The sequence below is a fragment of the Suricata suricatta genome, chromosome 2, assembly GCF_006229205.1.
Source record: "Suricata suricatta isolate VVHF042 chromosome 2, meerkat_22Aug2017_6uvM2_HiC, whole genome shotgun sequence".
Taxonomy (NCBI): domain Eukaryota; kingdom Metazoa; phylum Chordata; class Mammalia; order Carnivora; family Herpestidae; genus Suricata; species Suricata suricatta.
In genome coordinates, this window is record NC_043701.1 from 130,908,464 (window position 1) to 130,931,797 (window position 23,334).

Genomic DNA, 23,334 nt, shown 5'->3' on the forward strand with positions numbered 1-23,334 from the left:
TGCCAAAATCTTTTTACCTTAATCTAATTGTTAGAGAGTAGTCAGATTTAGAATGTAGAAAGTTGGACAGAGCAGCTTATCTGAACTTTTCAAAAAATGTCTATGTAATAAGAGACCAAAGAAGAGAAATGATTTACACTAGGGGCGCCTGAGTGGCTCAGTTGGTTAAGCATCCAGCTCTTGGTTTTGGCTCAGGTCATGATATTGCGAGTTCGTAAGTTCAAGCCCCATGTTGGGCTCTGCATTAGTAGTGTGGAGCCTGCTTGGGATTCCCACTCTTCCTGTCTTTCTGCCCTTCCATCTCTCCCACTTTGTCTCTCTCAAAATAAATAAACCTAAAAAAAGAAAAATGACTTACATAAAAGAGGTTAGTAAGACATGATAACTGAATGCACTGAGTGAAACTTGACTGGATCCCAAATAGGAAAAAAAATGCCATAAAAGGTAGTTTGGGGATAATTGGAGACATTTGACTATGGGTGTGATATTAGATAATATTGAAGCAGTGGTAAATTTCTTGGATGTGATTTTTGATTATGTTGAGTTACCTGGTTAAGAGATTTGTGATTTCTTCATTCAGTAGATAAAATATTTATGTTGATAGTGTAACTATATCACTTGGGCAGTGGGAGCCCTTTTGAGTTGGCTTCCATGTTTTCACATGTCCTCATTATATTTTCAGGACTTACTTATTTTGCAGCACCAAACAGTGTTGCCATCTCACTGTGTATGCTCCCTGCCCTGGCTTTGGAATTAGCCATTTTCCCAGGAAATAATGTATGTGCACACTTTTATTAAGATATAACTTTCAAAAGCCCTCATACTTTTTAGTGAAGAGTGGTAATGATATTTATAAGCCAAGACATACTCATATCAGTGTTGTGCTACTCACAACCTCTGTTAATGAATAGAGCTATGGTATAGATACATATTAATTTATATCTATGTATACCTACATATGTATTTGTATCTCTAGTTGTTACAGTATATGTATTGAAAGTCATGAGTTTATGCTAGTATCTCCAGTTGTAATCCCCAACACCAGAGTTCATTTCAGTTTCTCCCTTTCCACATACCTAACTCCTTTCTCCAATAATGAGAAGTGTAGCTTCCACTGTACTTAATATTTGCTTACTTGCTCAGTTGTTTGTTGCATTCCCTCTCCTATCTGGATACTCTCCTGACTTTGATCTGACTCCCTAGCCTGTGTTGGGTCTCTGGATGTTCTCCTTGCTCCATTTGTGTCAGTACCTCTTAACTGGTGGGCTCGTCTGCTCTGGGCTATTGTAGCTCTCCCTCCCTGCCAGCCTCCATCCTCTATATAAATTCCTGCTGTGCTTGGAGGAGTTGCTTTAGAACTGAATTGTTCAAGACAGAAAGAATAGAAAGAGAAGGCAAAGACGAGCTGGTTTTCACTTTCTGATGTTAGCAACCATGGGGGCTGGAAAATGGTCGTATTATAATCCTTACTGTTTTGTTTTCATATATTTCCCTCATCTCCTATTTGGTTACTTGGTGGTATAGTTTTCCCTCTTGGTAAGTTCATATAGAAGAAGTCAGGATTGATTCTTGATTCTGTTCTGTTCTTTTTAATATAGTATACTTTTTGAATATAAGCAGTCTTTATGCAGGGGCCATCGCTAGTCTTTTCTGTATCGTTCTAATTTTAGTATATGTGCTGCTGAAGCAAGCACTGTTTTCCTGTGTTTTATGATGGCTACCTGTTTGTTTTTAAACGTCATTATGAATTTATTGAGGCACCTGGGTGGCTCAGTTGGTTAAGCATCGACTTGGGCTCAGGACATATCTCACAGTTTGTGAGTTCAAGCCCCACATTGGGGTTTGCATTGGCAGCCCAGAGCTGCCTTCAGATTTTCTCTTCCTCTCTCTCTGCCTCTCCCCCACTCTCGGTCACTTGAGCTCTCTCTTAAAAATAAACACTTAAAAGATTAAATATGGGCACCTGGGTGGCTCAGTGTCCAACTTCAGCTCAGGTTATAATCTCATGGTTTGTGAGTTGGAGCCCTGCACCAGGCTCTGTGCTGACAGCTCAGAGCAGGGAGCCTGCTTTGGATTCTGTGTCTCCCTCTCTCTCTGCCCCTGCCCCACTCATACTTTGTCTCTCTCTCAAAAATAAACAGTAAAATTTTTTTTTCATTAAACATCATTATGAATTTATAGATTTAAATATATTTGATGGGCTTCAGTTCTTTGCGATTCTTACCCTTATTGAAGCTCAAATTGTCTTTTTTTGACCAGTGGGTAGGAATATATAAATACATATATTTAGTACTAATAAATACTAATGATATACCACCAATGTTACTGCTGAAATTTGTGTAAAATTATTTTTGTTTTTTGTATCCCCATTTTCTCCCCAGTGTTTTTATGTTGTACTATAAATACATTGTGCTAGCATGTAGCATTACATATTGTACTCTTTTAATCCCCTTTTAGTCTTGGTTCTGCAGTTCGATATCCAGTGCTCACCGCTAGTGCTTTTGTCATTGTCTCTGAAGGTCATCTCTAGGAGATTCTTCAGAGCTCGTGGTAGCAATATTTAGGTTCTTGTATGTTGGTAACATACAAGACTATATACATGACTATATTATACCTAAAATTCCGTTTTGGGGAATGCAAACTGGTGCAGCCACTCTGGAAAACAGATGGGAGTTCCTCAAAAAATTAAAAATACAACTACTGTATAACCCAGCAATTGCACTACTAGGTATTTATCCAAGGGATACAGGTGTGCTGTTCCGAAGGGGCACCTGCACCCCAATGTTTATAACCACGCAATCGACAGTAGCCAAAGAAAGCCCAAATGTCGGTCATCTGATGAATGGATAAAGAAGATGTGGTACACACACAGACACACAGACACACACACACACACACACACACACACAATGGAGTATTACTCACCAGTCAAAAAGAATGAAATCTTGTCATTGCAACCATGTGGAACTAGAGGGTATTATGCTAAGCAAAATTAGAGAAAAGCAAATATCATATGACTTCATTCATATGAGGAATTTAAGATACAAAACAGATGAACATAAGTGAAGGGAAGCAAAAATAATACAAGAACGGGGACAGGGACAAAACATTAGTGACTCTTAAATATAGAGAACAAACAGGGTTGCTAGAGGAGTTATGGGACGGGGGATGGAATAAACTGTATTTTTTATGACATACAGAGTTTTGCTGTCAAAAGTAATGATAAGGCAATTTACTCTGATATGATTACTTGGCTATTTTTCCTAGACCCAGGCATTTCTCATTTTATCAGAATGGTTTTGATATTGATTATTCTGGGTTACTACCCTCAGATCCATGGTTGCTCTTTCAATATGTAATTTTAGATCTTTTGTGTGTGTGTGTATAAGCAAAATTTCTCTAACAATTTTTTTGTAGTAAAATATACATTAATAAAAATCACCATTATACTGTTAGTGTACAATTCAGTGGCATTAAGTACATGCACCATGTTGTGGAGCTATCCCTATTTTATACATCCAGAACTTTATCAAATGGCAACTCTACTTAAATTAAACAATTAAGTCCCCATACCCATCTTCCTCCCTGCCCCAGTAACCTGTTTTCTGCTTTCTGTCTCCAAATTTGTCTGTGCTAGATACCTCACGTAAGTGGAGTCATACAGTATTTGCTTTTTTGTGTCTGGTTCTCTTAGTGTAATGTTTTCAAAGTTCATTCATGTCCTAGTATATATCAGAACTTCATTTCATTTTAAGGCTGAATTATATTTCATTTCATGTATATACAGCATTTTGTTTATCCATTCATCTCTGGTGGACACTTGAGTTGTTTTCACCTCTTGGCTCTTGTGAATAAAACTGTTATCAGCAATCACATTTTCTTCAGTAATATTTTTTTTGTATTCTATTCCCTGTTTTTTTGTAGGAATCCTGTTATCTCATATTCAACCTTTTACTTTTTCAGTGTTGGTCTCTTGCTTGAATCCTTTTCTTCTTCATTGCTTCTTGTTTTAAAATTTTTTCCCATTGCCTTCTGTTTGCTTAAGGCATGGTCTCTTGAGTCTATTTGCTTTTGTATTCCTTCTAGTTTATTTTAAATTTCTGAAACTGTCTTTTCTTAGTAATCATTTTCTGTATTTTATCACTTTATTTTTACTTTAAAATTTTTATCTTTTTAATGTTTATGTATTTTTGAGAGGGGGGGTGGGGGGGAGGGTAAGTGGGGGAGGGGCAGAGAGAGAAGGAGGGGACACAGAATCTGAAGCAGGCTCTAGGCTCTGAGCTGTCAGCACAGAGCCGGATGCAGGGCTTGAACTCACCAACCATGAGACCTGAGCTGAAGTTGGACACTTAACTGAGCCACCCTGACACCCCTATCACCTTATTTTTATTTAAAAATTTTTTATGTTGTTCTTTCATAGTTTGTAGGATTTTTTCAGTCTCTTTTAGCAGACTTTAAAATAGTAAGTTAAGATTTTCATCTGTCTGGCCCACTTTCATTGTCTGTAGGGATGTAATTCTCCTTTTCTCTCTTTTAAGTAAATTTGTATAGGACGTGACCTCAGTACTTTTCTATTACTCATTTTTAGGTGAATTTAGTTTGCCAAACATTTTATCAGAAGAGATTGCTTAGGATAGTCTTCTTTCTTTCTTTTTTTTTTTAATGTTTATTTTTGAGAGAGGAAGTTATTAAGCACACGTGTGCAAGTGGGGAAGGAGCAGAGAGAGGGAGGGAGACAGAATCTGAAGCAATGCAGGGCTTGAACTCATGAACTGTGAGGTCGTGACCTGAGCCAAAGTTAGATTCTTAACCGACTGAGCCACCCAGGTACCGCAAGATAGCTTTTTTAAAACTTCATTGAGCTTTATATTATGTTATTTTCTTACTTTGTCCAAATACATGATGGCTTGCTTTCTGATATTTCAGTCTTTGTTGCCCTTCTGTCACTGTTTATCAGGACCTTCTCGTCCCAAGTCTCTGTTGTCGATGTCCTGCTCCCTATCCTACTGAGTTTACTTCCAGAAGTATCTCCTCATTGTGAGGTTCTGGAAAGATGCCCTGGTAAATCAGCCTTGTAAGTTCATAGAGCTAGAATGTTCTAGGCACTTTTAGATCTTAACATGGGCTCCTCGTACTCTGTCATTGATAGTAAAATGTTGCTTAGTTTCAGCTGCTGTTAAAAAAATCGACTTCACTTTCCAGTGAGTGCCTATTGCCTCTTGTTTTAATATTCCTTTTTTTTTAACGATATTTTATTTTTTTTTATTTTATTTTTCCTTCATGATGATGAAGACTTAAATTTTATTCTCTGGTTTGTTATGTAAGTTTGCCAAAAAGAAATCCTAATAATACCTAGTACAGTGCCTGTTGGTAAATCATAGTTACTATAATTTGTTTACAAGGTGATTCAGTGCCCTAGAATTAAAGCTGGATTGCTACTTAGGACTACATTATCTTTCTGTTGTTGTTGAATATACAGTTTTAACCATTAATGGAGGATGAAGAAACTCACACATTTTGTTGATTAATTTTAGATTTTACTTAAAGTCAGTGAGAAAATAAGTATATATCCTGATGATTTTTTTTTTAATTTTTGCTTTTTCTAAGTAGATAAATGGAAAGAAGTCAGGGATTTGAAACCAAATTGGAGGGCAAGATGGGAGATCCTACAATATCTCACTTGTGCTCTGTGCCTAAACACGCTAGGTGAGGCCCATGTCAAAGACGTGTGCCCATCATGTGGCTCATCTCCTGGGCTGGCTCTCCCACATTCTTTCTCTTGGTATTTGGCAGGGGCCTCTCCATCTTGGGGTTTCCCTTGGTTCTGAGGATTTAGATCCTCAGCTGAACTTTCATGATCTGGTGTTTTTTTCACTTCTAGTTGTGCATTGTTGCTCTCTCTGTCCTCAGATTTCTTAGTTCAAAATGATTTTGTATTTATCTAACTTTGTTCGAGGGATGATGCCTAGGGGTCTCCCTACTTTTCTCTGCCATCTTAACTCCTCCTCCCCGGTTTTCCTGTTTGCTTTTCTTTTTGTTTTCTTTTGCTTTCTCTCTATACAGATGCCAGTAACATATAGGTCTTTTGGCTCTTGTGGCTGGTTTCCTACCACTCATATACTGACTGGGGTTTATGGGGATCCCATTTCACCTTGTTTTGATGTGAATGTCCTTGGATGTTGGTGTTGGTATAGAGATTATTCTGTGTTTTTAATGTGGGGATTCAAGAAGATCCAGAAACTATGCTACCATCACTTTTTCTAGAATACCTTGATTTATATAATGTCAATGAAGGGTTTATTTCTCTTTAGAAGACCATTTCTTATGTTGAGAAACTGAAAAGTAAGAAAAGTAGGAGCCATAAAAACTGCTATCTTTAGTAAATGTGAACTTTCATAACAGCAGTATGTTTGGCATAATCACCTTACGAAGTCATGGGAATTTTGCCCTTTTTCTTTACATGATGTACGTTTGATAACATATATGGTATGTGGAGATACAACCAGTACTTAAAATTTCAAATATGTAGGAAGAAGAAAGAAAACGTCAAGAGGAAATGGAACGCCAGCGTCGGGAAAGAAGATACATATTGCCAGATGAACCAGCCATCATAGTACATCCAAACTGGGCTGCAAAAAGTGGCAAGTTTGACTGTAGCATTATGTCTTTGAGTGTACTTTTGGACTACAGATTAGAGGATAATAAAGAACACTCATTCGAGGTAATGTTTTACGTTTGAATCGGGATCTAAATAAGGTACATACATTTTGATTGGTTAATGTATTTCTTAAATTTCTTTGATGGCCTTTTTCATGGATTTTGTGTTTGAGGGTTTTTTTTCCTTGCAATTTTTCTTTGGTGGGGGTGAGGACACCAGCTGATTTTCCTAAAAGACTCATTTTTGTTGATTGCATTCCTATAGGATTGTTTAAATATTCCTCTGGCCTCTGTATCTCATGTAAATTGATAGAGATCTAAAGTTTTAATCAGATTCTGACTTAATTTTTTTAAAAAACGACTTCATAAGTAGTGGTGTGTTCTTTTATCAGACTTTCAGGAGACACATGATACACAGTATCAGATTGCTTCCTTTGGGAATGAACTAATGCTTTATTATTTAATCTAGAATTAAAATGTCATTTAAGGGGTGCCTGGGTGGCTCAGTCGGTTAAGCGTCCAACTTCAGCTCAGGTCATGATCTCACAGTTTGTGGGTTTGAGCCCTGTGTCGGGCTCTGTGCTGACAGCTCGGAGCCTGGAGCCTGCTTCGGATTCTGTGTGTCCCTCTCTCTCTCTGCACCTCCCCCATTCATGCTGTTTCTCTCTGTCTCAATAATAAATAATAAACATAAATTTTTTAAAAATAAATATCATTTAATAGGATTTAAAATTTTACTTGTGATTGAGATGTAAGATGAAATAATTGATAATTATTTCCAACATGAATCTTATTTCTCTTTTACCATTTTTAAGAAATTTTTTACATTTAATTTTTGAGAGATAGAGGCAGAGCACAAGTGGGGAAGAGGCAGAGAGCGAGGGAAACACAGAATCCCAAGCAGACTCCAGGCTTTGAGCCATCAGCATAGAGCCTGACACGGGGCTAGAACCCATGATCCATGAGATCATGACCTGAGCCGAAGCCGGATGCCCAACCACTGAGCTACCCAGTCACCTCATTTTTTTACCATTATTATACAGCAGATTTACAACATAGAGTTTAGTTTTTCAAAATAATTGAGATTTCTATCCTTAAAGAAGTGATTGCTTAATTTTAAATAAAACAATGTAAAATATTTTTAAATATTGTTTTATTAATAGCCTGTGAAAAATTGTATTCAATTGTTATATCTTATCAACAAATCTCACATTGGTTTTTTTTTTAATAGTTTATTTTCAAATTGGATTCCATATAACACCCTCTACCCACAAGTGCCGCCCACCATGACCATCACCCTCTTCCCTCCGTCCCCCTCCCCCTTTAGTCCATGGTTCGTTTTCAGTATTCAGTAGTCTCTCATGATTTGTGTCCCTCTCTCTCCCCAGTTCTCTTTCCCCCTTCCCCTCCCCTTGGTCCTCTGTTAGGTTTCTCCTGTTAGACCTATGAGTGCAAACATATGGTATCTTTCTCTGCCTGACTTATTTCACTTAGCATGACGTCCTCAAGGTCCATCCACTTTGCTACAGATGGCCAGATTTCATTTTTCCTCATTGCCATGTAGTACTCCATTGTATATATATATACACCACATCTTCTTGATCCATTCATCAGGTGCTCACGTTGGTTTTTTGTTTGTTTGTTTTACTTCATAAATTATAATTTTATAAATCAAGTTAGTCATATGTACCTGACCTTAGATGTCGTTGTCCCCAAGATGAAAATGAATTACTTAAGACTGGAGGCATTTACAAACAAATATAGAGAATTATTGTGACAGTTATAAAATACGCAGTGCATGCTTATTGGTCATGTTGTAAGACAAGTTGCAAATAATAAAATTTTTAGAATTTTTAGTACATTAATGATTCTATTAAGCCAGTATTTTTAAATATTATAACTATATGATTTTCTTTTTTTTACCAGTTGTCTTAAAAGAACTCTTGATAGTAACATAACTCTTAGTAGTAATTTGAATAAATAAATGAAAATTTTAGTCTTAGGTATTACTTACATAGTATATACTATAAATCTGACAGATGGTGTCCATGGATCTCAAACTAATGCTATTCTGTTTGAAACAAAGCAATTTATAAAACAGGCTTTCATTAGCAAAATGATCCTTTATTTTTTTTCCTGTCCACCTAACACATCTTCTGAGTTAATTTCTTTTTAATCTGTTTAGAATGCAGATGTCATTTTAAGTTTTTAAAAAATACTCTGTAAGAGGGACACCTGACTGGCTTATTTGATGGAACATGCTACTCTTGATCTCAGGGTTGTAAGTTCGAGCCCCGTGTTGATTATAGAGGTTACTTTAAAAAATGGTAATAATCGTCACCTGGGTGGCTCAGTCGTTTAAGCGGCTGACTTTAGCCCAGGTTATGATCTCACATTTTGTGGGTTTGAGCCCCACGTGAGACTCTGTGCTGACAGCTCGCAGCCTGGAGCTTGCTTTGGATTTTGTGTTTCTCTTTCTTTTTTTTCTCTCTCTCTGCCCCTCCTTCACTCACACTCTGTCTCTCTCTCAAAAATAAACATTAAAAAAAATTTTTTTTAACTGGCAGTAATGGGGTGCCTGGCTGGCTTAGTCAATTGGGTGTTCGACTTGAGCTCAGGTCATAATCTCATGGTTTGTTGAGTTCGAGGCCCCGTGTTGGGCTCTGTGCTGACACTCAGAGCCTGGAGCCTGTTTTAGATTCTGTGTTTCCCTCTCTGTTCCTCCCCTGCTAAAAATGAAATAAACATTATTCAAAAATGAATAAACATTAAAAAAAATTTAATGGTAATAAATTCTTTAAAATTCTATAATTAAGAAAAAACATCATAAAACTCTAAATCTTTGATTGATTTAATATTAATGCTAGATTTCTCTCTTTCAGTTTCAATTCTGCTTTTCTAGCTTGTGCCTGGCTGGATCATTCAGAAGATTATGTGACTCTTGGTCTCAGGGTTGTGGGTTTGAGCCCCACATTGGGTACAGAGATTATGTAAATAAATAAATAAACTTCAAAAAATTAATTCTATTCTTCTCAGTACTGTTCTGGGCTTCTTCTAATTTAATACCTTTAAATTACTACTTTTAATCTCTAGGTGATGGAAAAGAGAAGACTTAGGAAAAGATATGCCACTTGCTATTTACTTATGCAAAGGGAGATCTTATTTAGTTTACACTAATTGTTAAAGGAAAGAGTTTCCAACATCTTAATGTCCTTTTACTTAATAGATTTCTGGGTTTTGGGGGGATTTTTTTTAGGTTTCTGTTTAAATGTATAAAGACTGAGTATGAATTAAAGAAAATAGATTACAAGATCAATTTTAATACATTATATTATCATTTATGATCAGAAAAATAGTCTAAAGTGTTTTGTCAGATATACTGAACACATTGTATAAGATTACTTTTTTTTTTAATTTATTTATTTTGTGAGAGAGGAGAGAGAGCATCCCAAGCAGGCTCTGCAGTGTCATTGCAGTGCTTCATGTGGGGCTTGATTTCATCAGTTGTGACATCATGACCTGAGCCAAGATCAAGATTCAGGTGCTTAACTGACTGAGCCACCCATGTACCCCAAGATTATGTATTTTTTTAATTTATTATGATTTTTTAAAGTTTATTTTTGAGAGCGTGCAAGAGAGGGCAAGCAGGGGAGGGGCAAAGAGAGGGGAACAGAGGATCTGAAGTGGGTTCTGCGCTGACTGCAGCAAGCCTGATGTGGGTCTTAAACTCATGAAGCTCATGATCTTGACCTGAGCCAAAGTCAGACATCAACCCAGTGGTCACCCAGGTGTCACCTCTCCCCCAAGATTACTATTTTAGAGCTGTGCTCAACCATTTCAAGTCCTGAACCCTTTCAGTCTATTAGAAACAATTAGCCTTAGGATTTTTCTTTTTAATATTTTTAAGTAATCTCTGCACCCAATGGGGGGGCTCAAACTCACAACCCCAAGATCAGGAGTTGTGTGCTCTACTGACTAAGCCCGTCCGTCCTTAGAAACCTTTATGTAGAAAATTTAGTGTTTAATTTTAGGTTCATGAGTATGTCAGTATCCATGGACACTTGCATAATAATGCATGCTCCCTGTTCAGAATTCTGAGTTGGTCTCCCCTTAAACACTTTTCTAGATGTTTATGGCCCATTCCCTTGCCACCTTCACCCCACTTTTCAGAGGCCTTCTCTGACTATACTACACTTTCTTGTTAGTCTCTCTGTGTTTATCCTACTTGTTCTTAAATTTTGATTTTGGTTTGGTTATCTTTTACTTTTCCCTGCTTGATTGATTGCTCATTAGAGTCAGGATTTTTATGTTTTCTTTACTGCTGTATCACCAGTGCCATAAACAGTCCATGTTACATAGTAGGCATTTCAGAAAATCTTGCTGAGTAAATTAGAATAAAATTCATTTATGATGAATTGCTATGTAAAATAGTAGAAATCTTTTTTTTCCTACTCATTTTCAAATTCATGGTAGAATTTTGTTTTTTCTAAAATTTGACCAAAAGTACACTAACATATAGTATTCATATATTCACAAGAGTTTTTTAGTTTTTTGAGAATCTTTAATATCATCAACACCAATTATTACAACTCTTCTTATTAGTGAATAATTGTTAGTTAGATGTGGCAGGTCATTATTTGATAAATTATTGTGCTGGATATATTCAGTATTTCTATTAAAGTTGCATTATTTTTGGTGTCTTTTTATAGGTTTCATTGTTTGCAGAACTTTTCAATGAAATGCTTCAAAGAGATTTTGGTGTCAGAATATACAAATCATTATTATCTCTTCCTGAGAAAGAGGACAAAAAAGAAAAGGAGAAGAAAAGCAAAAAAGATGAGAGAAAAGATAAAAAAGAAGAGAGAGATGATGAAACTGATGAGCCAAAACCCAAACGGAGAAAATCAGGCGATGATAAGGATAAAAAAGAAGATAGAGATGAAAGGAAGGTCTGTAATTATTTCCATGGCCAGCATCCTGATTTAGAAGTTTTCATTTAGTCTTCTGGAGTATAAAAAAAGATGATGAATTTCATCATGATAGTGAAATGTGAAGGCCAAACTAAAAGATTTTAGTGTGTTATTAGAAATTTAATTCTTTGAATTAAGTCTTTATAAACATCTAGATCTTTGTTACTGGTAGTTTATTTCTTTTATTAATTTAAGGTATATTGCATAATGATTTATTTACATATATTGTAAATGGTAGTTTACTTTTAAAGTGTAATCTTAAGAAAATTTTATAATGTTACTCTTTCTCAACTAAATTTAATGAATTTAATGTTTTTTGGTTTCAGTCATTTAACGTTTGGTCAGATATCTTAATTTTAAGACGTTTTAAATTACAGAAAGAAGATAAAAGAAAAGATGATTCTAAAGATGATGATGAAACTGAAGAAGATAATAATCAGGATGAGTATGATCCAATGGAAGCAGAAGAAGCTGAGGATGAAGAAGATGGTATGATTCAAATTTATTTCTCCTCGGATGAAAAATACATATTTGGTGACTTTATATAATCACAATCTATAACTTTAAATTTTTTTTCTTTGTTAGAAACAGTAAAATATTTTTTAGTAAAAATCTGTTTATTATTTTATTAATAGATGGAGAATTTTTTTAAAGGTAGAACATAGTAGTTTATTTAGATCTTCATTATACTGTTGGAATTGAGAACCAGACATACATTGTAAACCTTCAAATACAGACCCTGAAAGGCACTTTCTTCTTAGGACAAGCAGTCCTAGAATACACAAGTGGTCTTCTCTGTTCCACACCAGCCAAGTCAGCTTTCTCCACGGCTAGTTACACCAACTCTGCCCTCTCTTCTGTTAACACCAGCCTGGCCCACTTTGTGTCCAACTCAGTGTTTTTCTGTAGGACACCTAGGACTGCCTGGGAATGCTACACACCTATTAATTACCCAAAATGGGCTTGAACCCAAGAACTGCTAGATCATTAATGACCTGAGCCAGTCAGATGCTTAGCCAACTGAACCACCCAGGTGCCTCTAAAGACCCTTTTTTAGGATAGAGATTTTTCTTTGGTATATATTTCTGAGGATTATTATTATTTAAGGTATTTTCTTATTTGCCTCTACCTTTTCTTTTTGCTGCCATAGCATTTTACTTTCCTTTGCATTGATGAAAATATTTGAACATAAAAGAAGCTGAGAGATTAGTGCATCAAACACTCCATAACCAACAATCCATTCATTTGTAAATATTTTGTCTTACTTGTGTGTGTTTCTGATCCATTTGAAAGAAGGAATTCTTCAGCTTGCCTAAGAAAAAGTAGTCTCTTAACTGTAATTCTGTAATCACACCTAAGAAAATTAACAGTAATGTCATATTCCATTTAGGTGGTTAACCTAATTTCTAGTCTTAATTGTCCTAATAACCTCAATAGCAATATTGCTCCGTTTATCTTCCATTACCTGCTTTGTCCAGTGGAATTTAGCCCTTTTTTATTGTCCTGGTTTCCCGCCCTCTTCCATTCTCTCGTTTGGTCCTATCACTGCTTTAATTAAATCACTACTGTTTTCTCATTATTTTGTCTTTCAGAATGTTCTGGCTCTCATCCTTATTTGTCGTCTTTATTCTACTATATAATTACCTTGGTGGTGTTCCATCCATTCTCCTGACTTAAAGTGCTATCTATATCCTGACAGTTCTCAAATGTGTCTTAGGTCAGACCTCTCTCCCATATTGTCAACTGCCTACTTGATATTTCCATTATCTGACATTTCAAAATAAACGTATCTAAAACTGAATTCCTGCTTCCCGCCCCTCTTCACACACACAAAAAAAAAATCTTCCACTCTTAACCTTATCCCACTAATTTGATGGCAACTTCATCCTTTAAATTGCTCAAACTAAATTCTAGGAATCATCCTAAATTCCTCTTGTCATATGCCATTTCCAGTCTGTCTGGAAGTCATATTGCCTCTATCTTAAAAACATCTAGAAGCAGACCATATCTCACCAGCTCCACTAATCTAACCTTAATCTAAGCCATGTTTTTCTGACCTATTTTATTTTATTTTATTTATTTAAAAAATTTTTTAATGTTTATTCGTTTTTGAGAAAGAGAGACAGAGTGTGAGCAGGGGAGAGGAGAGGCAGAGAGAGGGAGACACAGAATCTGAAGCAGGCTTCAGGCTCTGAGCTATTAGCTCATAGTCCAACACAGGGCTCAAACCCACAAACTGAGCTTATAACCTGATCAAAAGTTGGACACTGAGCCACCCAGGTGCCGATATTTAATCTTTTAAATGTTTATTTTTAAAAGAGAGCTCAAGCGACCAAGGGTGGGGGGGAGGCAGAGAGAGAGAGCTGAAGTCGGATGCCATACTGACTGAGCCACTCAGATGCCCCAAGTGTTTGGGTTTTTTTGAGAGGAAGAGTGAGAGTGCAAGCAGGGGAGAGGGAAAGATAGGGAGAGACAATCTCAGGCAGTCTCTGTGCCACAGTGCAGAGCCCAATACCGGCTCTATCTCGGAACCGTGAGATCATGACCTGAGCCAAAATCAAGAGCTGGATGAGCCCATAGGTTCCCCTTGCCTAGTTTATTTTTATTTTTATTTTTAATGTTTTATTTATTTTTGATACAGAGAGAGACAGAGCATGAGAGGGGAAGGGGCAGAGAGAGAGGGAGACACAGAACCGGAAGCAGCTCCAGGATCTGAGCTAGCTGTCGGCACAGAGCCCGATGCGGGACTCGAACCCACGAACGTGAGATCTGACCTGAGCCGAAGTCGGAGGCCTAACCGACTGAGCCACCCAGGCGCCCCTAGTTTATTTTTAAAAATCTTCTATCTGGGAGGGTCAATTGGTTAAGCTTTCAACTCTTGATTTTAGAGCTTGCTTGGGATTCTCTCTCTTCCTCTCTCTGCTTCCCCCCGCCACCCCACTCACTCACTTGCTCTCAAAATAAACAAACATTTAAATAAATAAATATCTCCCTATCTGGTTTCCTGGCCTCTTCGCTTCTCCTCTTAAGTCTCTTCTCAACACAATTTACAGAATTACCTTTGTAAAATTTAAGTCATTTCATTTATGTTTTTAAATTTCTTTTATTTGTTTTCAGACTCCTGCAATGGGTCTCCATTTAACTCCATGTTAAAAGCCAAAGTGACATCTGTCTAAAGCTGTACTACATACATCAAGTCTGTAATTTCATCTTTTACCACTCTTTCTACTTGGATGTTGTACCTAATGGATCCTGGTTCTTGAACCCATTATGTATGTCCCTGTATTAGGGCTTTTGCATTGGCAGTTCTCCTTCGCGCAGACTCTTTCCCAGAGATTTTCCTTCCTAACTACTCCTTCACATTTGAGGTCTTCATTCAGCTATCACTTTCTCAGTGAGGCCTACTCTGCACTCAGCCCCATTTAAAAATGCAGTCCTTCCCACCAGTACACGTTCCTGGTCCTTATTCTGTTCTACTTAGAGATTTTATAACCTATTTTCCTATACTGATTACTTATTTTACTTACTGTCCTTTTCCTAGTTGAATACACATGAGCTTTTAGTAAGGAAAAGAGGGGTGGGTTTTTTTGACACATGGCTGGCTTAGTTGAGCATGCATTTCTTGATCTCAGGCTTAGGGTTTGAGACCCACGTTGGGTGTAGAGATTACTTAAGAATGAAGTTGTTGGGGTGTGCCTGGGTGGCTTAGTTGGTTAAGCATCTGACTCTTAATCTCAGCTCATGTCTTGATTTTAGGGTTGTGAGTTCAAGCTCTGCATTGGGCTTTGGGAAAGGAGCCTACTTAAAAATACATACATACAGGGGCTCTTCGGTGTGTTAGTCAGTTGAGGGTCCAACTTCGGTTCAGGCCATGATCTCACAGTTGGAGAGTTCGAGCACCACATTGGGCTCAATGCTGTCAGCGCAGAGCCCACATCAGATCCTCTTTCCCCCTCTTTGTCTCTACCCATCCCCATTTGATTGCTCACACACACTCAAAAAATAATAATAATAATTAAAAACACAAATACATATATACAAAAATGGTGTTGGCATGCCTGTTAGGCTTAGTTAGTGGAACATGTTTTGAGTTTGAGCCCCATGTTGGTTGTAGAGTTTACTTAAAATCTTAAGGGGGTCCTGGGTGGCTCAGTTGTTCAGTGTCCTGACTTCTGCTCAGGTCATGATCTCACAGTTTGGGAGTTTGAGCCCCATGTTGGGGTTTGTGCAGATAGTGCAGAGCCTGCTTTGGATTCTCTCTTCCTCCCTCTCTGCCCCTCCCCCACTAGCTCTCTCACACACACTCTCTCCACACATGCTCTCCCTCCTGCCCCAGACATAAACATGTAAAAAAATTTTATTTAAAAATAAAATCTTGGGGCACCTTGGTGTCTCAGTTGAGCGTCCAGCTTTGATTCAGGTCATGATCTTGCAGTTTGTGGGTTCGAGCCCACGTCGGGCTCTGTGCTGACAGCTAGCTCAGAGCCTGGAGCCTGTCTTCAGATTCCGTGTGTGTGTGTGTGTGTCTCTCTCTCTCTGCCCCTCCCCTGCTCACGCTGTCTGTCTGTCTGTCTGTCTCTCTCTCTCTCTCTCTCTCTCTCAAATAAAACATTAAATAAAATCTTAAAAGGGGTGCTTGGGTTACTATGTTAGTTAAGCATCCAACTCTTGATTTCAGCTCAAGTCATGATCTCATGGTTTGTGGTTTCAAGGTCCACATTAGGCGCTCTCTGCTGTCAGCAGGGAGCCCTCTTCAGATCATCTGTCCTTCCCCTCTGTCTGCCCCTCCTCCACTTGCACACTCTCAAAAATCTTTAAAAATAAAAGAAACTTTAAAAGAACTTTTAAAACTTTTTTCTATAATTTTTTTTTTTCCAATAAAATCTTTTTAAAAAATGGAAGAGTGGTTCTTGTGTCCTCTTTTGCTGATGTTTATTGCAAGTGCCTGGAGCAGTCTCAGTATCCAAATAGTCTAATAGATCTTTGTTGAATGAATATCATAAACTGCAAAGCCAAGTAGGGTGGTAGGATTATAGTTCTTTTTTTGGTTTCCTTTATGTTTCCAGTTGCTGATTGTTTATGATATCATCAGGTCCCGCCCCCCATACTTTATACTTCATTAAACTATCAAGTAATTGGAAGACTACTCTTTTTCCATTGGTAAAGTACAATTGGTGATTTTTTAAAAATGAAAATGGTGTCATTTAATGTCTAAAATGGTGTTGAATCTTAGTAATTAGAGGAGCATGTAACAACAGGAACCTATTTTTTACCTATCAATTTGATGAAATTAAGTTTTTAATAAAAGGTATCTCAGATATGTTTTATTTTGCAATTATCTATTTGCAATTAGTTTTACTGTGTTGAATGTTTTAAAACATTTAAACATATTTTTGTATGTTATATATGTTATATTTATATGTTACATGTTATATTTTATATGTAAAACTTATTTTTTGAACTATGCCCTCCAAATTTTTATGGAACTAAGTTATTTGATTTTTTAATAAAGTTAATTCTTTCCTCCTTGTAGTCTCTTTATACATTTCTTCTGCTTCTTATTCTTTATAGTTTTTCTTATAAATTCCAAACCGTTTTTATTCATACATGTTTTTTTTGCCCTTGGGTGTTTTGAAAGCTATTAGGTAATAGAAAACTATTTTTGGCCTCTGTAATACTTGGAAACACCTGTATTAATGAGTATTTTCCTGTTGTATTGATTTTATAGATCGAGATGAGGAAGAAATAAACAAACGAGATGACAAAAGAGATATCAACAGGTACTGCAAGGAGAGGCCCTCTAAAGATAAGGTATTTATTGGATACTGTGTTCTTTATAATTTAATAATTTCCATTTCTCACATAATTCAGACTTCTTTAGCATAACATAGTCATGATGTTTATTGGTCTTTGTATATCTACATATTACTGCTTGGAGCAAACTTCAGCCAATTATATTTTGGTATTTATGTTTATGTCAGATAAACTGGTATGTCTTATTCCTTTCTCCCATACACATAAACCAGATCAATTCATTTTAACTTCTAACATGAGGCAAAGGTCTTTTTTAATTTTTGCTGTTATATGGACACAGTACCAGTTTCTCACTTTTCACTGTTATCTTTTGCATTTTCTTTAGGAAAAAGAAAAGACTCAGATGATCACAATTAACAGGGATTTGTTAATGGCATTTGTTTATTTTGATCAAAGCCATTGTGGTTACCTTCTTGAGAAGGATTTGGAAGAAATACTTTATACTCTTGGACTACATCTTTCTCGGGCTCAGGTAATCTGTCTTATGAATATTTAAAGTGAAAAGACATTTTAAGTAATACAGTCAAGAAATACTGAAATGTGTGGTGTAAAAAAAGCTAAAAGTCCTCTTTTTTTCTATACGTCTGGCCTCATATATAGTCCTCTGGATCTTTTTGTAAGCAACTCATATACATGTACATATGATCTGAAACCATTTTACACATTACTGATAGCTTTTCTTTTTCTTCTCTATTCTCGTCTCTTCTCTTCTCAATATTTTAAATAACCTCTGTACTCACCATGGGCTCAAACTCACAACCCTGAGATCAAGAGTTCCATGATCCACCAGCTGAACCAGCCAGGCGCCCCTAGACAACTTTATTCATTTAACAGTATATATAATGGCCAGTCTACCACAAAAATAGGGACCCACTTTGTTTTTTGTTTGTTTGGTTGGTTGGTTTGTTTTGAGAGAGTGTTAGAGCAGGTGATGGGACGGGGTGGGGGAGGCGGGGAGAGGGAGAAAAAGAATGAATAAATATGATTAGTAGGCTCCATACTCAGTGCAGAGCCCAACACAGGGCTGAATCCCAGGACTCTGAGATCATGACCTCAGCCAAACTCAGGAGTCCGACACTCGGCTGATGGAGCCACCCAGGCACACACACACACCCACTTTTTTCTTTTTATGATTGCATATCATTCTGTAACATAAATGTACCATAATTGCCTTTAACTAGTCTCTATTGTTAGGCAGTTTCCATGTTTTAGAATTACAGGCTATATGCTGTAATATCTCTCTACATTTATCTTAGTGTATATGTTAGTGTTCTATTAGTGTTATACCTTTTCTTTTTTAACACATTTTTTCAAAAGATTATTTGAGATTTAGGTTTATGGAGAATATAGTTATTAAAAAAGCAGAAGCATTTGAATAGGAGAGGTACTAAGAACACAAATGACATTGATGTTCCTCATATGTGAAAATAACACAATTAAGGAAATCAAAAACTGAACCATCTTTTTAACTTGTTTACTTGCTTGAATAACAGGTAAAGAAGCTTCTGAATAAAGTAGTACTCCGTGAATCTTGCTTTTACCGGAAGTTAACAGACACTTCAAAAGATGAAGAAAACCATGAAGAGTCTGAAGCATTGCAGGAAGATATGCTAGGTTTGAGTATTATTTTAAGATTATGTCATTTTATAATTGTGTTATTAAGAAAGAAAAATAATAATAAAATATGGTTTCTTATTTTATAGGAAACAGGTTGTTACTTCCAACACCAACAGTAAAACAGGAACCAAAGGATGTGGAAGAAAATGTTGGTCTTATCGTGTACAATGGTGCAATGGTAGATGTAGGAAGCCTCTTGCAAAAACTGGAAAAAAGTGAAAAAGTAAGAGCTGAAGTAGAACAGAAGCTGCAGTTGCTAGAAGAAAAAACAGGTATTTTGGTATTTTTAACACCCTGTTGGGATTTATGTGTTTACATACATGTATACATACCTACATACACATGCTTGTCCATCCTTTGCCTTTTAGAGTAGGCAAATAATGTAACTTAGTTTTGAGCACTTTATTAAAAACTACAACATTGATTAGCTTTAGAAGAACCTTAGATTTTCATGTGCATTGATGTTTACTTAATTTATTTTTGAGAGAGAGAGATCACAAGCAGGGGTGGCACAGAGCGGAGGGAAACGGAATCATTGAATGCTTAACCGACTGAGCCTCCCAGGTGCCCATTAAAACTTTATTTTTAAACAGTCTTTCTCTATACCCATCGTGGGGGCTTCAATTTAAAACCCTGAGATCAAGGGTCGCCTACCCCACCAACTGAGCCAGGCCAGCATCCCGTATTCTATTGCATCTTTTATTGGTTTGTTTATTTAAATGTTTGCTTATTTTGAGAGAGCACAGGCAGGCAGGGGAGGGTCGGGGAGAATCCCAAGTGGTCTCCATGGTGTCAGCGTGGAGCCTAATGTGGGGCTTGATCTCACTAACAGTGAGGGTATGACCTGAGCTGAAAAAAAAGAGGCACCTGGGTGGCTGTTGGTTAAGCATCCGACTTTATCTCAGGTCATGATCTCACAGTTTGTGAATTCGAGCCCTGCTCAGAGCCTGGAGCCTGCTTCTGATTCTGTGTCTCCCTCGATCTGTGCCCCTCCCCTCCTTGCACTCTGTCTTTCTCTCTCTAAAAAAATAAACATTGAGGAATTTTTTAATTGGGGATCTTAATGGGGAAAGATGACCTATTTCCTTTTTTTTTTTGACAGACGAGGATGAAAAAACCATATTAAATTTGGAGAATTCCAACAAAAGCCTCTCTGGTGAACTCAGAGAAGTTAAAAAGGACTTTAGTCAATTGCAAGAAAACTTAAAGATTACAGAAAACATGAATTTGCAATTTGAAAACCAACTCAGTAAGACAATCAGAAACTTATCTACAGTAATGGATGAAATCCACACTGTTCTGAAGAAGGTTAGCAGTTTTATACTTTCATATTTTTAATACATTTCAACTTTTAAATTTATATTTGAAAATTTTAGTGTTCTTAAGCTCTTAGTGGTTTTTCTAGGCACAAATAATGGTATCATTCTGTCCTTCATCAGATTAATTAAAAGCAATTTCCAAAAGATTGTATTTGCCTAGAACTTAGTTGAAATGTCAGTGTGGTTTATGTGTGCTTTGTCACTAAATGACAAATCTGGCTCAGTGCCATCTCAAAGTGATTTCAATCATTGAGAGATCTGCCACATCCTCAGTATCGTTCAGAATAAGGAGTGAAAATTCCCATTACTTTGCCAGAAATATACTACTGTTATTCCTTAGAACTTTAAATTTCTCAGGTTTACATAACTTTCTCACTACTAGAAATTGTTCTGCATAGTAGACTTGAGAGATTTCTTTCACAGTTGTCCCCAAGGTCAATTTTTTATGTATGGCAAAATGGGCTATCCTAGAGTATCTGTTTACTAATGTATATTTTTAAAGTTACATTTAAGAGAATCTAATAAATCTGTTTCCTTGTCTGTTGTGTTACAGGACAACATGAAGAATGAAGATAAAGATCAGAAATCCAAGGAGAATGGTGCAAGCGTATGATAAATACATGTAGCAGTGAGGAACGGTGTTAAATAATGTAATATATTAAATCATGATACAAGAATGTTTGAAAATGATGCATGTTTGATTTTAGTAGTATAAATATCTGTTAGTTCAAATGATGTATAAAGTTTTATGAATGTGAAGAGTCTCTGCTTTTGAAAATTGCTTGTAATTCCTGGCATTCAAATATTAAACACTCCTTGAGTGAAATAATTTTGCATTGCAAAATGTTTTAGGATGAACTTTGTTATAGTTTTAACCCCAATAAAGTTCATCAATTTAATTGATAGTAGTATTTAATTACCAAATGTCTTTTATTAAAATACCTAGAAGATTGTAATTTTATTTATAGAATTACCATCATTAGGTTTTTATAAAAAAATTTTTAGTCTTTTAAAATTTCAGTATAAATCATAAAATAGCATGCTGCTTAATTTTTTGCAAGGTTTTTGAACCATACTTTTTTACTTGTTAAAAAAAAGCCCTCTAATTATCAGTCTCTAAGCCAATCATTAAAAATTCAATTCATCCAAGACAGTACATCAAAAACTAAGAAAATACTAGATAGTTACCATTGTTATTATATGTTAGACTTAAAAAAAACAAACAGTACTAATGTTAATGTTACTGCTTTCAATTAATTGTTCTACTTTCCCAAACTAGCACCTATTTTTTGGAGGGTTTTTAAAAAAATGCAGCATATGTCAAATGTACAGTTTAGTACCAAGCCAGTAGATGTCAGTATGATGTCTTAAGTTAAGCCTTCTTCAATTAAAACTAATTTTGTTATTAGTCTGTGTACTTCCTTCAGAACCACCTAAGAGTTGATTAACTGTTGAGTGAAAAGTATAGGAAATGTGGTAGACTGTGAAGAAGTAGCTCTCAACAGGGATATCTGATCCTCTGCCCCAGAGGACCTTGGGCAATGTCTGCAAACACTCTACTTGTTACAACTGGGTGAATGCCACTGCCATCTAGTTGTTACAGGCCAAGGATGTTGCTAAACATCCTCCATTGCATAGGACAGCCCCCCAACAGCAGTGAATTACCTAGCCCCAAATGTCAGTCGTGTTCAGGTTGAGAAGCTCTGGTCTAAAGAAATATAGGAAGGCTGCCTGCTGGCTCAGTGGGTAGAGCATGTGACTCTCAATCTCAGGGTTCTAAGTTTGAGCCCCACATCGGATGTAGAGATTACTTAAAAATAAAATCTTTGGGGGGGAAATCTAGGATTAGGGGTGCCTGACTGGCTCAGTTATTAGAGCATGTGACTCTTGATCTTAGGGTCATGAGTTTGAGCCCTGTTTTGGGTGCAGAGCCTGCCTAAATAAGCAAATAATATTTTTAAAAAAGAAAAGAAATCTAGAACTAAATGACATGTCATTTAAATAACAGTGGTGAGGGACGCCTGGGTGGCTCAGTAGGTTGAGCCTCCGACTTCGGCTCAGGTCATGATCCCATGGTTTGTGGGTTCCAGCCCCATGTATGGTTCGCTGCTGTCAGCACAGTGCCAGCTTTGGATCCTCTGTCCCTTTCTCTCTCTGCCCCTCCCCTGCTCACACTCTCTCAAAACTAAATATTTTTTTTAAATTTTTTTTTAATGCTTTTTTAATTTATTTTTGAGAGACAGAGAGAGACAGTGCGAGCAGGGGAGGGTCAGAGAGAGAGGGAGATACAGAATCCGAAACAGGCTCCAGGCTCTGAGCTAGCTGTCAGCACAGAGCCCGATGCGGGGCTCGAACCCACGAACCGTGAGATCTGACCTGAGCCGAAGCTGGATGCTTAACCGACTGAGCCACCCAGGCGCCCCAAAACTAAATATTTTTTTTTCTAAATATTTTTTTATTAAAAAATAGTAAAAGAGTATAGTTCTTTTATACAGTATGTTTGTAAATGAGAAAAATCATTGTAACGTCCACTTGTTAGACTTTTTCCCAGATATATAAATCAAGTCAGTAATACTGGGAGAATGGAGAAGAAGTATAAATCTTTTATTGTAATACAGGTAAACTTTTTATAAATAATTTCAGTGGAAAGTGAGATCATTAAGAAAAGAAAGCAAGTTACATTTAAAAAAATGGTTTTAGAGAAGATGAGGGAAAGAGAAAGGACCTATTTTTTCCCTTCTAAACTGCTTTGTAAAGAATTAAAATTAAAAAATAAACTGCTGTGCTCGCTTCTGCAGCACATATACTAAAAAAAAAAAAATAAACTGCTTTGGGGGCACCTGGGTGGCTCAGTCAAGTGTCTGACTCTGGCTCAGTGGATTTGAACCCTGCATTAGGCTCTCTGGTGACAGGTCAGAGCCAGGAGCCTGCTTCAGATTCTGTGTCTCCCTCCCTCT

General features: G+C 36.7%; 1 protein-coding gene and 1 non-coding gene across 5 annotated transcripts in view; one reads left to right on the top strand and one right to left on the bottom strand.

Moving 5' to 3' along the window:
- CCAR1 (cell division cycle and apoptosis regulator 1) overlaps positions 1–21,785 on the top strand; it is a 57,404-nt gene extending 35,619 nt beyond the window's left edge. For all 4 annotated transcript variants that reach the window (XM_029931795.1, XM_029931792.1, XM_029931793.1 and 1 more), the window contains exons 17-25: positions 6,530–6,721; positions 11,367–11,606; positions 12,005–12,116; positions 17,356–17,438; positions 17,767–17,913; positions 18,935–19,055; positions 19,145–19,330; positions 20,161–20,366; positions 20,931–21,785. In XM_029931795.1, coding sequence (XP_029787655.1) covers positions 6,530–6,721; positions 11,367–11,606; positions 12,005–12,116; positions 17,356–17,438; positions 17,767–17,913; positions 18,935–19,055; positions 19,145–19,330; positions 20,161–20,366; positions 20,931–20,990 — 1,347 coding nt within the window. In that variant the 3' untranslated portion in view covers positions 20,991–21,785. The remainder of the gene's footprint in view (positions 1–6,529; positions 6,722–11,366; positions 11,607–12,004; positions 12,117–17,355; positions 17,439–17,766; positions 17,914–18,934; positions 19,056–19,144; positions 19,331–20,160; positions 20,367–20,930) is intronic.
- LOC115286151 lies at positions 1,589–1,694 on the bottom strand. The gene has a single exon (XR_003905905.1). It is a non-coding gene; the product is annotated as a U6 spliceosomal RNA (small nuclear RNA).
- Positions 21,786–23,334: the final 1,549 nt, after the last annotated feature.